The following is a 14960-nucleotide window of genomic DNA, read 5'->3' as shown; positions in this document are numbered from 1 at the left end:
AGATGCAGCCCACATTGTGGGGTTGAATGTCTCATGGTGGAAGACCAAGGCATAGAACCTTGCAGGTGGGCCACCAGAATCTCTGGTGCAAGTGGTGTTGAGTACCCTGGGTAGTGCTGACAAGTTCATCTACCTAGGCTGCAAGAAGAGTTTAAACGGTCACAGCAAACCAGTCATTCATTGATTAATAGGTCTCATTGCTTCCTGCATGAAGTCCATGCTTATGGAAGGAAAAATGTCTGTGCTGAGACAAAGTTCAGGATCTATCAAACCCGTACTACCCGTATTGCTATAAGGGTCAGAAACATGGACCTTCTTACAAGCAAACTTGGAGCAGTTAGAGACATTCCATATTCACTGTCAATGCATAAAATGTCCTAAGCATAAAATGTTTTGACTTTTTGCAAAATGTCATAATCCTCACAGAGCTCTGACATTCATTCAGGTGCTCATTCTATTCAAAAGTGTTACTGCACACTATTCTGCCATGTCACCAGGATGGACAAAAACACCCCGGCCCACCATGCTCTCAAGCTTCCTATTGATGTACACCCCGACTCTAATTGATGCCTACTGCGGGGGTGCCCTAGCAATTCCTGGATACAGGATTGAGCCAGATCTGCGAACTTCACTACACAATGCCCGGTGCTGCCTTCAACCATGGTCATTCTGGCTGGTGCAATGGTTCTCAGTAGACTATGCATGTTGACTCAACGTTCATGTTATTAAAGTAAAAAAAATTAATAATCTGAAAATCAATTGAGGTGATATGTACACATTGTCTGTTGAAAAACAGTGACAGCTGTGCTATGTTCACATTTCAGTGAAGATTTCACAGTAAAAAAGTTGTTTCTACACTTATTTCTAGCATGTATGTTCTTAACCACCCACTCTTGTATATTTAGAAGCATTCATATATATGCAGCACTAGCTATATTTTCCTGTCCCAAAGGTGGGAGAAAATTCTACCCATTAGAGTTTGTGTATTCAGATCTGAAGTATTTGTGGTTTTAGTTTATATGGTATGTGAAGTTTCTTATGGAATGTTTTGACAGGGTGATTTATCCATTATAACGAATAAGGGTATTGCTTATCTGTGCAGTAGAAAGAGCTTGTTTGAGAGCTGGTCTGAGATGTGGAATAAACTTCCACAGAACTAAGGACCATCACAAACCTCAGCATCTTCTACTCCAGGTGCATTATCTTTCCTGGGCCCACTACAAAGAAATTCAGTCACTCACAAACACGTCCTTTGACCTGTAAAGTGCAGCACAGCTGCTAAGACAGTGGGTCAGTTACTTTTTTACATGTATCCAAACATCACTGTCTTTTTACTCATGGCTTGCTCCTGCTCCCATAGATATCAATGGCAAAATACTCATTAACATCAAGGACAGCAGGATCAAGCCAATCTTTTGAACTTTTAAAAATACCCGGTACCCATTATAATATAAAAATGGATTTAATAACAAACGATTACCTGTATGGATAGCCATGGTATTTGGAGCGGAATATCGACAGCAGGAAGCTGAAGAAGAAAACCACCAAACCCAGTCCTACGAGGCATATTACTGGAAAAAAATATTAACTGTGTTTACTAGCATATAAAAACATGGAAAAGATTAACATCTAGAGTCTATACTAAAAATATTATTTATGTCAATCACTTACAAAGAAATTTGGCATAGTTCAGTACTCAAGTTTTGATATATTGCCTTATGATGTTCAGTATCTTCTAACAGGGCATCAAAACACACCTGGAAATTATTTATTTGTGGTTATTAAAAAAAACTTCTTATCAGTATAAGTGTATTATTGAGGAAAAAGGGACAGTAGTTTGCAGCTTTTGGATACAAACACCTTGCTGGAGACTGTGGATATAGACATCTTTGTAAATTATACATTTCAGGCAATATAATGTAATATAAATTCCTTTGATTACCCCTCCACCCCCCCCACCCAAAATCAATTAAATTCATTCAATATCCCTGTGACATCTGGGATAATCAAGAATGTTAAGTGTAAATTGGAATCTGAACAATCAGGGTTGTGTGTGGGTGGGTGTGTGTGTGGAAATCACACTATTCCTATTGAAATAAATGGGAGAAACCATTTGCTTTAGTTCATCTGTAAGAAAGAAAGAGAGAAAGGAAGAAAAGTGAGAGAGAACAAATACCTTATTAAACTCAAGGCAGGTCTAAACTACAAATTTTGCATCAGTGCAGCTGCACCGCTGTAACGCGTATGATGAAACTGCTCTAAGCTGACGGGAGAGAGCTGAAGTCAAAGGGCATTTTGCCAATGACTTCCATGGGAGTAGGATCAGGTTCTAAATGCTGTAAGTGGTCACATTGTGGGGGTCTGGCAAGGGGCCAGCTCAGCTGCAGGAATGCCTGGAGGAATTCTTCCTGACTCAACATTTACGTGAGAAACTGAAAAAAAATGAGGGCTTGATATTGAAAGTTGGTGATCACTAAAAACTGAAGGCAGTGGGAGATGCAAACACTGAGCACTTCTCAGAGTCACGCTCTGAACATGTAGAATTTCAGCATCTCAATTAAATTATGACTGAAGCTTAATGGCATATTAGACTGCGATACACAAGAATCTCTTTTTGAAGGACACTGAAAGACATCTACCAATATTTTCATCGATAGGAGCTGATACCTGTTCCCTTCAAGTCCTCATGCCTGGGGTGGAGCTCTGTGTGAGTATTGGCATTTCCACAGTTCAGTAACTTTATAAAATTAAATCATTATCTATTAATAATACACACATCACAGGATTGCATCACAAGATAATTAGCCCTTTTTTATAAAAAAATAAGTTAGTAAGTGCCAGTTCAATAAATATGATGAGACTGTCAATTGAATGGACCTGGCTAACCCTAATAGGAATTTTAACATTTTCCAAAAAACACTTTAGCAATTATGCTATAATAAATATATAGTTTGGTATCTTACAATTGACATGTTAGCTCTTTAAATGGCAGATGACAGCTGGCAACTTTCATTATTTCCTCATTTCCTTTTAAACCAGAAAACAAAACGTTAGGACATTTTCAGACACCGCTTCTCCCCATCACTTAAGGGCCAGATTTTGCCATCCTTATCAGACTGAGTAAAACTTTACTCTCTGAGCACTAACATTTATTTCAATGGAAATGCTTGTAAAATAAGGTACTATTCATCATGAGTGAGAAAGGCAGAATCTGGCACTAGTGTAATGCAGACTTACAAATCCAAGAAATATGATCAGAGAGCTACAGTCAAATTTAAATGAAGCAACTGTCTATTTTGACATTAATGGTAAGTTAGGGACCGAGGACAAATTTTTCAAAATTATCTTAGCAGCCTAAGTCCAATGGAAGGAAACCTGAGAATCACTGTAGATAGCTTGATGAAAAGGGAGGATAGTGCAAAGACCTCCCTTTTTACTGGGGGATGAGGAAATACCTTGAATAAAACCCTCTTCCCCTTTCCTGTGAGGGGACCTCTTCTATGGAGCCAAGAGCTAAGATGACTAAACCTTCTGGTGTAGAGTGCTCTCATGAGATGGGTCCCTGAATAAGGATGGGGAGAGTTGGTGGGTAGGAGAGGAAGTCAAGTGTGTAGCCCATCTCTACAATGTCCAATACATACTGGTCAGAGGTGACTAGAAATGGCAGAAATGAGACAGATGTATGCCATACAGAGTAGATGATCAGGGCTGGGTAGTGAGTGGCATGCTGTCTTTGGGCGTGGAATCAAATCCGCTGCCTAGTTGTAGAGTATGAGGGACAGTGGGATGTAGTGGCCACTCCTGAGGGCCTTCTCGCAGAAGTCTTCTGCCCCATTCTGGCATACTGGTGTGGTCTATAGTAGAGGGCCTGCTTACATGCTGAGACCTGACGTGCTGTCTGGGGTGCAGAACCCCAAGGACTTGAGTGTAGCCTTATAGTTCTCCAGTGATTTCATGGCCTCATTCATCTTATCATGAAACAAAGAGCAACCTTCAAAGTGCAGGTCCTCAACTGTGGTCAACAGATCCTGGATGCTATGTGCATAGCATCTAAAGCCACCTGGACGACTGTTTTAAGAGACCAGTTTCCCTTCGAACACCAAAGTCCAGAACTCCCTCTTGAATTCTCATGGGAAACTATCCACAAAACACCCCACAGCACTCCATATTTTGCCAGGATGGCCTAGTTATTGAATATCCTCATTTGGAGGCTTGAGGTGAGAATATGATTTCCATGCCCTTCTGCTCTTTATCCCTGGTCATCGATTTCTGCTGATCCTGATGTGTTTTCACTTGCCACTGTCACAACTAATGAGTCCAGTACTGGGTGTGAGAAAAATTGCTCATAGTTCATATCTGGTACCACCTGTTGGACTTCTCTGACTCCTGTGATTGCAGTTCCTCATCTGGGCCATGCAGAGGGGATAGTGCTCTCCCATCCACAGGGAAGCTGACTTGAACCTAGAGTATGCTAGGGAGGGTAGCCCGAGACAAACTGAGGCATCCATGGCAACCATACAGTCCACAGCTTAAAGTGAAATGGCAACAGAGGCCATGGAGGCTGGGTCATGGTTCTGGTATGGATCAGTACTGGCATCACAATCTTCTTGAAGCTAAGCTCCTCTACCCGGTGGAGTGGTGTGTGTGTGTGTGTGTGTGTGTGGAGCTGGTGTGTGATCCTGCTGGACTCCTGGATGAGGTTGGGGATGACTGTGGGCTGTCTTCCAAGTCCCAGGATGACAGGTATCACTCTTCTGGGAGCAGGGGAGCTCTCACTGGCATTGGCGGTACCAGTACCTAGTCTGTGGATGGCCTTCTGTGCCACTTCTGTCCTGAGGACCTCTGTTCAGCATCCAGTCGATCCCAGTGTTTTCCCCGCACCACGGCCAACTTAGAGGGTGCCTCATTTTGAAGATGCATGGGGCACAGACCTTGAGGATCTACAGGACTCTGATCTCCTGACAATCTGGAGGCCTGGGAACTAGGGTCTGAATCCAGTCACATGGACTTCTTGAGAAGGGATGCCCTAAAGCAAGACTCCCTCGAACACTGGTTCCATTTTGAGAAATAACTTCCAGATCAAACATATACCCAGAATATGCCCCTCACCAAGGCAGAGTAGACATCTTGTTTGACCATCATTGAGAGGTATGAGGCCTTGCAAATGAGGCAGTGCTTGAAACCCAAGGACTTGTAGTCTGCCATGCAGAACTGAAGGTGGTACTGGTCCTATTGATGACCTGTGGTCCCATTGGTCCTGAAGACTAACTAGCTAAAAAGGTAAGTAACTCTGAAAGGACCTGCTGTGACACACACCATGGCAGTAAGAAGGAACTGAGTGTGAGGCAGCTCTACCCTTTATACTCTCATTGAATGCATGAGGAAGCAAAGGATGCATGGTCTGTCCCTCAGTCACAGCTAACTAGAAAGTTTTCTAATGCATCTGTACTGGATGTGCACTTATCAGCTGTGGAATTATACGGACTATCACTCGAACCACCACCAGGGTTATCAGCATTAATGGCTACACATTTTTGAAGGGATGCTAAATCTTAGGCTTCAGGTTTTAAACAATCTCTAACCATAAGAGATTAGGATAAGAACTATTGTGGGAGCAGATTATCCCACATCTGCCTACTGCAAAGCACTGAAACATCTGGTACTGGCCAGTGTTGGAGACAGGTTGTTATACTGAACTAGATGAGTCTGATCCAGTATAAAATTCCTATGTTCCAATGAAAGTCAATGGGGACTCAAGATTCAAAATGCCTAAATCACTTTTGAAAATAGGACTTAGGTGCTTTTGAAACTCCTACCTTAAATCTCACTGACTTCAACAGGACTTAGGCTCCTATATTAATTAGGTGCTTTTGAAAATGTTACCCTTTGGCTCATAAGTCACTTAGGACTTGTCTATACACAAAAATGGCAGTGCTTTAACTATACCCTTATAGTTAGAGCAGTGCAACCCACCTAGGATGGATGCAATTATATAAGTATAAAAATGTTTTATACTTATATAGCTATTTCCATATAGGAAGATCATAAGGCCTAAGCTATATGGGTATAAGGTACCTTTATGCTGCTATAAATGTGTCCATACTAGGTGTCGGACTTGTCTTATTTTCTAAAATAAATCACATCCCTAACTGAAATAGTTATACTGTTATAAAAACTGTGTGCAGACCAGGCCTTAGGCACTTTTGAAAACTTTAACCTGAATGGCAATTCTTATTTTTGTGTTTTTCAAAATGCCTTCAATAAGTAAAATTCAGAGATCCTACAAATTCCACTAAATAACTTACTTCTCCTTTTTCCAACATCCCCTTTGGAAGTAGCAGCTTCATTCAGAAGAACCATTCCCATGGTGATAGCAGCATCTATACAGTTGTTGTCAAGGAAACAGCAGAAATATGGATGTCTCAAAAATCCATGAGAGTGCATCTGTGAACTAAGGTTTTCATTTTCTATAAACCAAAAATATCAAAAATGCTCTATTCCATAAATAGGCTGAAAATTTATGCAAAACTGTAGGGAGACAAATATTTAGATATAGTGATAATTTCCATTGTGTAAGCTACATTTAGTAATCTACTTTGTGTGTTAAAGTTAACAACATGTAGCTTTACATAAAACTCAAAACATTTTAGAACAGAAATAAAATTTGAAAGATTTTAAAGGGATCAGGTAGGAGCACTGATGCTTTTGTATTTATGTAAATATTATAAAAACATAAGCCAACTATGTGAAATCTATAAAGCAAAGTAATTTTACCAATGCAGAATGAATACTGGCAGAAAACACATGCAGTGTACATACATATAATTCTGTTAATTCATTGACTAATTAATTGATGCAAACTGAAGCAGTTGACTGCATGCAGCACACCCTTTTCAATGCTTTCAGATTTACAGGATCTCTCTCCATGCCGAAATATTGGTTAATATTTTGTTCAGCTTAGAAAAATCTCAAACAAGAAAGTTTTTTTTCCACTTGCATTTTTATTGTCTCATTACAAGCTTTACAAGTGCATAATGATAAAACAATTTAACTAATTTAGCATGATCCTCAACCATTCACTTAATTGTTTGAAACTATCAGTGAAAAGGAAGTTACTACTGTACTTAACATCTGTTCTGAACAGGAGGCATGCATGAATGCTATAGTGGAAGATGGAGTGCATAATGCATCATGGAAGTTGTATTTGTAATCAGACATTTAAAGAAATAAGAACTTCACTGGTACACTGTGTACCTAAAGATATTTTTTGGCCAATATTATTTTTGCCGCAAAAAGCTTTGGTTAACTTACTTCACCTGAGGGTAACAAAGTGTTCATCTTGTTTTACTGTTTAACAACAGTATATTAACATGTTACAATCTCCTTTGTGGTTTTTATTCCAAAATACAATTGAGAGTATTTTAACATCTGTTGCTCACATCGTAGCGTAACACGCGTCCATCCATCTCCAACTATCCCCTCCTCTGAGCCCTGGCTTGCCTTGGTGCTCAATAATTGCTTCCACAAGTACCTCTTATTGAAGAGATCACTTGTATAGAGGACTTCATTAGAATATCAGTTTTTCACAATTTTATCCACTCACTTTTCAGAATACTGGTACTATGTTCCTGGGAATGACAGCTAGGAACTTGCCATCGCCTCTGAGTTAGTATACTGATATGGATAGCAAAAAACATGACTTACTTGCATGTGTCTGGAAGGGCAACCCAATGTTAAAAAATACTTACTTCTCTAATGAGTGAAAAACAGAATATAAAACCAAAGGTAACTCTCTAATACAGTTTGGAAAAAAACAATTTTGTACCATAAAAAGCTCTAAAAGGCTCCCCGGAGCATCTATCCCTTACTGCAGTGGGTCTTAACCAGGAGTATGTGCACCTGTGGGGGTATGCAGAGGTCTTCCAGGAGGTACTCAACTCATCTAGATCAGTGTTTCTCAACATGGAGGTTGCATCCCTCAGGGGGTCTTGGGAATGGTTTAGGGGGATCGCAGGGCCGACATTACAGGGTAGCAAGCAATGCAACTGCCCGTGGCCCCATGCCACGAGGGGGCCAACAAAGCTAAGTTACATGGTTCAGACCCGACACGTGGGGCTCAGACTTCAGACAAGGCTCACTAGTGAAAAACAGGCTCAAGTATCACACTGAAATGTAAGTACAATATTTATATTCCAATCAATGTTTTTTATAATTATATGGTAAAAATGAGCAAGTAAGCAATTTTTCAGTAATAGTGTGCTGTGATATTTTTGCATTTTTATGTCTAATTTTATAAACAAATAGTTTTTAAGGGAGGTGAAACTTGGGGGGGTATGTGAGACAAAACAGACTCCTAAAAGGAATACAGTAGTCTAGAAAGGTTGAGAACCACTGCCCTATTGATTCCACTGAATGCACACCTTGGTATTCTTCATACCTGACCTAAGTTTTATTTCTCAAAAATAAACTATGCCTGAAGTTTTAGTTACAATACCCGATTTCTAGGGACTTAAGCACATTCTTAAGCACTTTGTCTACATGTTTAAAGTTAAGCACATGCTTAAGTGTTTTGCAAAGTTCCCATTATCAACAATGGAAGAGGGTTATTGGAAGTTGGAACTAAACAATATTATGACTGTAAGAGCCTCTACTGTATCTGTGACAATAAGCAGAAAGTATTGTAGAAATCCAAATAGCATTTGATGGGGGGGGGGAGGGGGGAATTCTAACAAACCATCAGGACTAATTCATGTCACATTTTATTATGATGACACTATATTGCTATTTGGAGATACCGTGATGGAATAAAATACTACATCTTACTTAGCTCTCTATTAAGTTTGCTCATATGAAGCGGTCAACTGCTTTCAGAAACAATCAGTGAAGTGGAATTAAATTTCTGTAAAGAAAAGAAATAATACTGCCAACACATAATCTCATTATGTAGATAAAGGAATTGTATTAAAGTATTAAAAAGCTGCACATATTAAATACTGCAAAGTTTTCCAAATTTCAGCTTAACAAGCTTTCCCTAAGGGTGCAGAATCTGGGCTGTTTCAGAGTGAACCCTACTCGAATTATTGCTTAGTTTCTTATCTAAATACAAATAGCAAAAATTAAGTTAAACTCATGTCCCAGGTTTGATTGAAGCTGGAAAAAGCAAGGATATTCACAGATAAGACTGTTCTGACCTTAACTCACCTCTTTGTGCACAAGAAACGAGCAAAGAACTCTAAGTAGATAGGCTGCAATAGGAGTGTGATAAGTAGCTGCCATTATTCAGAATTCCTTACTGTTTAATATCAGACAGTGTTATGAGGTTTTCTTCCTATTTTTTTGTTTTTTAAATGAACAGAAATGAAAATGACAAAGGAAAAGAACATCAAAATAAAACTCTTCTGATCTAGTTCATGAGTCCGTTGGGCCCAGTGCTTCAGCTGCTGAAAGTTTTGGTTTCTTACACTGATATTGAAACAGTTCTTTGGAAATGTAGTGTCAACTTTTAGCTCTAGTTTTGTTCATGTACTTGCTACTCACTTCATCCATTTGCTGAGGGTGTGTGCATTAAAAGCAGTATATGCCATACACAGTTTATATATATATATACACACACACACACACCTATCTCATAGAACTGGAAGGGACCAAAGGTCATTGAGTCCAGTGCCCTACCTTCACTAGCAGGACCAAGTACTGTCCCTAACAGTCCCACCCAATGGCTCCCTCAAGGATTGAACTCACAACCTTGGGTTTAGCAGGCCAATGCTCAAACCACTGAGCTATCTGCCAGTTGGAAGTTTATTTTCCTCTCCATGACACTTTCGGACTGATCCTGCTTTACTGAAGTCTTGCTTACAAGACTCCTGCTAATATGTCCCAGGATGATGTTTGCTTTTTTTGCATCATGACTCACATTTATCTTGTGGTCCACTATGAACCCCAGATCCCTTTCTGCAGTACTCCTTCCTAGACAGTCATTTCCCATTTTGTATGTGTGCGACTGACTGTTCCCTTCTAATTGGAGTATTTTGCATTTGTCTTTATTGAATTTATTCCTGTTTACTTCAGTTTGTCCAGATCATTTTGAATTTTAATCCTATCCTCCAAAGCATTTGCAACCCCTCCCAGGTTGGTATCATCCACAAACTTTATCAGTGCACTCTGTATACCATTATCTAAATAATTGATTTGAAGATACTGAACAGAACCGGACACAGAACTGATCCCTGTGGGACCCCACTTGTTATGCTCTTCCAGCATGACTCTGAACTACAGATAACTACTCTCTGGGAATGGTTTTCCAACCAGTTTTTCACCCACCTTATAGTAGCTCCATCTAGGTTGCATTTCCACAGTTTATTTATGAGAAGGTCATGCGGGACAGTATCAAAAGCTTTACTAAAAATCAAGATTATACCATGTCTACCACTTCCACCCTATCCACAAGTCTTGTTACCCTGTCAAAGAAAGCTATCAGGTTGGTTTGACGCAATTTATTTTTGACAAATCTCTGCTGACTGTTACATATCACATTATCTTCTAGATGTTTCCAAATTGATTGCTTAATTATTTGCTTCATTAATTTTCTGGGTACAGAAGTTGAGCTGACTGGTCTGTAATTCCCCGGGTTGTCCTTATTTCCCTTTTTATAGATTGGCATTATATTTGCCTTTTTCCAGTCTTCTGGAATCTCTCCTTTCTTCCATGACTTTTCAAAGATAATCACTAATGGTTCAGATATCTCCTCAGTCAGCTCCTTGATATTCCAGGATTTCATCAGGCCCTGGTGACTTGAAGACATCTAATTTGTCCAAGTAATTTTTAACTTGTTCTTTCCCTATTTTAGCCTCTTCTGATCCTACCTCATTTTCAGTGGCATCCATTACATTAGACGTACAACTACCACCAACCTTCTTGGTAAAAATCGAAACAAAGAAGTCATTAAGCACATCTGGCATTGCCACATTCTTTTATTACTCCCCCCCTTTGAGTAATAAGGCCTACCCTGTCCTTTATCTTCCTCTTGCTTCTAATGTATTTGTAGAATATTTTCATGTTACCCTTTATGTCTCTAGCTAGTTTGATCTCATTTTGTGCCACATACTTGTGTTATTTGTTCATATTCATCCTTTGTAATTTGACCTAGTTTCCACTTTTTGTAGGAGTCTTTCAATTTTTAGATCATTGAAGATCTCTTGGTTAAGTCAGGGTAGTCTCTTGCCATTCTTCCTGTCTTCCCTACACAGTGGAATAGTTTCCTCTTGTGCCCTTAATAATGTCTCTTTGAAAAACTGCCAACTGTCTTCAATTGTTTTTCCCCTTGCTTCCCATGGGATCTTACCTACCAACTCCCTGATTTTGCTGAAGTCTGCCTTCTTGAAATCCATTGTTTTTATTTTGCTGTTCTCCCTTCTACCATTCCTTAGAATCCTGAACTCTATCATTTCATGATCACTTTCACCCAAGCTGCCTTCCACTTTCAATTTCTCAAGTAGTTCCTCCCTATTTCTAAAGCAGAGTATGGAATGAACCAAGAAAGATTAAACAATAAGGGCTGGAGACAAAGATGCCACTTGTGTTTCTGCTCCAGTCTTCTTTTTACAAGTGAGAAGACTGGTGGTGTTTCTGTCCTTGTAATATTAGGTCTGGTAAGGGGTGATACCTGCTTAACAAGATACAGCGCACACTGAGAGACCCAGCAGTGCTTTTAGTATCTTTAATTTTAGCTTGGTCAAAAAAAACAAAGGGCTGAGGGTGGGACAACTTTTTTCAGGAGCCCCAAGGAGAGTCTGTCTAGGTTCCAGAGAGATGGACTAGGGGATTCAGCCAATGAACCAATGTGTCATGGCCAATACAAAACAAACAAACAAAATACTGAACTTTTGTTGTGTGGCTCATCCACCTCCCGCCACAAAAAACGTCTTACATAGTCACTACTAAGAAACAAAAACTGAAAAAGAATTACAGTGTCCATCAGCAAGTACTCTTTCTATAACAGAAATTCCTGTTTCCTTGCCTCTTACTTTTATTCCATTTTTCTACAGTTAGGAAGAACAGTTATTGATAGGAAAAATCTCACTTTTGTGCAAAGCAGAATGCTCTTTGGGTGAGGTAATGTCAAGAGAGTTCTTTTGCTGTGGATCTTTAGCCAGCCTTATTTGTTGATGTTTTTCAGCCTCACATCATTGCTTTTTAAGCTTCACTTGCATTGTTACATTTTTGCTTCAGCTGTTGCTTTTTAGCTGCAGTCAATATTGTTGAGTTTAGGCTTCACATGGCTGACTTTTAGCTTCAATGACAGTAGCTTCACATCACCACATTTTAGCATTGGGCACATCATTTACTTTAACTCCACAGTGATGAGTGAAAAATTCAATCATATTGAATTGTGGTTTCAGTGCAATCACTGGCTTCATATCACAGAATATTAGCTTCTGTCATTATTTTCAGCCCTTATTTCCAACATTTCCTAAGTCATCTTGATTTAAAAAAAAAAATGTGCCACAAAGGAGAATGTCAATTCTATCTAGGAAAACCCTTTTCTACAATATAATTTCCTTCTAACACAATAGAATTTAAGTTTTTGTAAGTTTCAGAGTAACAGCCGTGTTAGTCTGTATCCGCAAAAAGAAGAACAGGAGTACTTGTGGCACCTTAGAGACTAACAAATTTATTAGAGCATAAGCTTTCGTGGACTACAGCCCACTTCTTGGGACAGTTTTCCATCTGAAAAAGGGAGATGACATCACAAGCTGTGTAGATTTCCTTTTTTTTCTTTATCTTCTTTACAGTGCATTGCAGAAATGTAACATTCAGCTAATTTTGCCAGAATATACAGATTGATATGCCTAGCAATAGTTCCAAATTCCAAATAATATGGTTTCAGATAAATATACCTCTGCATAGTGTTTTATTTATGTTGGGGGAGATTTTTGGGGTAAAATCCAGTGTAATCTTTCCCTCTATTCATTTCTAATTTAGAATGGTTTAAATTTTACATATTTTTAAAGATCCTGATACCCATTTTCCCAGTGGATAGAATCTGCTCACAGCAATTGACAAGACATTATTCAGTGAGTACAGTGAAAAATGGCACTGAAAAGTTTGACACTGGAGGAGAAACAGCTTTATATTGGGATAACAATAATAAGCAGGTTCACCTACAAAATCCAGTGGAAAAAATAGGTCATTCAAATAGTAAGGGTTTGTATTTGAACAGACACCCCAAATAAGGATGTCAAGTAAAAAATATCTGGAGTATAGAAATAATATGGGACAGCATCCACAAATGCCCTAGAGTATACAGAGACCATTAACCTTATTAGTAGGGCTGTCAATTAATCGCAGTTAACTCACATGATTAATTCCAAAAAAAATGATGACTATTAAAAAAAATCAATTGCAATTAATCGCAGTTTTAATCGCACTGTTAAACAATAGAATACCAATTGAAATGTATTAAATATTTTGGATGTTTTTCTACATTTTCAAATATATTAATTTCTATTACAATGCAGAATACAAAGTATACAGTGCTCACTTTAAATTATTTTTATTACAAATATTTGTTCTGTAAAAATTATAAAAGAAACAGTATTTTCAATTAACCTCATACAAGTACTGTAGTACACACTCTTTATCATGAAAGTGCAATTTATAAATGCTCTCAAAACAAAAATTAAAACTACAGCCTACAGGTCCAGTCAGTCATACTTCTTGTTCAGTCAATTGCTAAGAAATTAGGTTGAATTTATAGAAGCCGGTTTTATAGAAATCGGTTGTATACAGCCGATTGTGTGTGTCCCCACATAAAATGCTCTAAGTGCATTAAGTCAGCGGACCGCATCCACAGTACCGAGGCTAGCGTCGACTTCCGGAGCGTTGCACTGTGGGTAGCTATGCCACAGTTCCCGCAGTCTCTGCCGCCCATTGGAATTCTGGGTTGAGATCCCAATGCCTGAATGACGCAAAACAGTGTCGCGGGGGGTTCTGAGTACATGTCGTCAGGCACCTTTCCCCCTCCGTCAGAGCAACGGCAGATAATCGATTCGCGCCTTTTTACCTGGGTTACCTGTAACCATGGAGCCCGCTCAGCTCAGCTCACCGCCACCATATGTCATCTGGGTGCCGGCAGACATGGTAGTGCATTGCTACACAGCAGCAGCTAATAGCCTTTTGGCAGTAGACGGTGCAGTATGACTGGTAGCCTTCATCAGCGATCTGGGTGCTGGCAGACGTGGGGCTGGCAGACGTGGGGCTGCATTGCACACAGCAGCAGCCCCTTGCCTTTTGGTAGAAGATGGTATATTACGACTGATGTCCGTCGTCATCGTACTGCAGTGGCTGTCAATCATGAGCACCTGGGCAGACATGCTCAGTCCTATCGAACAGTCTCGACAATGATGGCTATTAGTCGTAGTATGCTATTTTCTGCCAAGCACCCAGAAGATGCTGAGGGCTATCAGTCATGCTGCACCATCGTCTGCCAGCTTAAGATGTAAAAAATAGATTTATTCTCTATTCATTTGCTTCCCCCTCCCTCCATGATATCAACGGCCTGCTAAACCCAGGGTTTTGAGTTCAATCTTTGGGGAGGGGCATTCTGTGTGAAAGTTGTTTGTGTTTCTCCCTGATGCACAGCCACCTTTGTTGATTTTAATTCCCTGTACCTGTATGCCATGTTGTCACTCGCCCCTCCCTCCCTCCGATACTAGTTTCGCGCCTTTTTTCAGACCAGACGCCATAGCACTGGGATCATGGAGCCCGCTCAGATCACCGCGGCAATTATGAGCACTATGAACACCACACGCATTGTCCTGGAGTATATGCAGAGTCAGGACATGCCAAAGCAAAACCAGGACCAGCTGAGGAGGCACTTGCAGCGTGGCGATGAGAGTGATGAGGAAATTGGCATGGACATAGACCTCTCACAAGGCACAAGCCCCAGCAATGTGCAAATC

At 39.8% G+C, this 14960-nt stretch overlaps 1 protein-coding gene across 4 annotated transcripts in view; it reads right to left on the bottom strand.

Annotated features, from left to right (window-relative positions):
• TUSC3 (tumor suppressor candidate 3) overlaps positions 1–14960 on the bottom strand; it is a 312072-nt gene that overhangs the window by 18987 nt on the left and 278125 nt on the right. For 2 of the 4 annotated variants that reach the window (XR_008445222.1, XM_054030985.1), the window contains exons 8-10: positions 6306–6380; positions 2964–3027; positions 1481–1571 (exon numbers count right to left, since the gene is read on the bottom strand). Coding sequence is in view for 3 of the 4 variants with exons in the window: in XM_054030985.1 (XP_053886960.1) it covers positions 1481–1571; positions 2964–3027; positions 6306–6380 (230 nt within the window). In the remaining variant the exon portion in view is untranslated. The remainder of the gene's footprint in view (positions 1–1480; positions 1572–2963; positions 3028–6305; positions 6381–14960) is intronic. The other 2 variants (XM_054030984.1, XM_054030986.1) reach the window with 1 other exon arrangement.

Source organism: Malaclemys terrapin, chromosome 5 (genome assembly GCF_027887155.1).
Source record: "Malaclemys terrapin pileata isolate rMalTer1 chromosome 5, rMalTer1.hap1, whole genome shotgun sequence".
Taxonomy (NCBI): Eukaryota; Metazoa; Chordata; order Testudines; family Emydidae; genus Malaclemys; species Malaclemys terrapin.
Note: the sequence above shows the minus strand (reverse complement) of the source record. Positions and strands in the feature narration are given on the sequence as shown.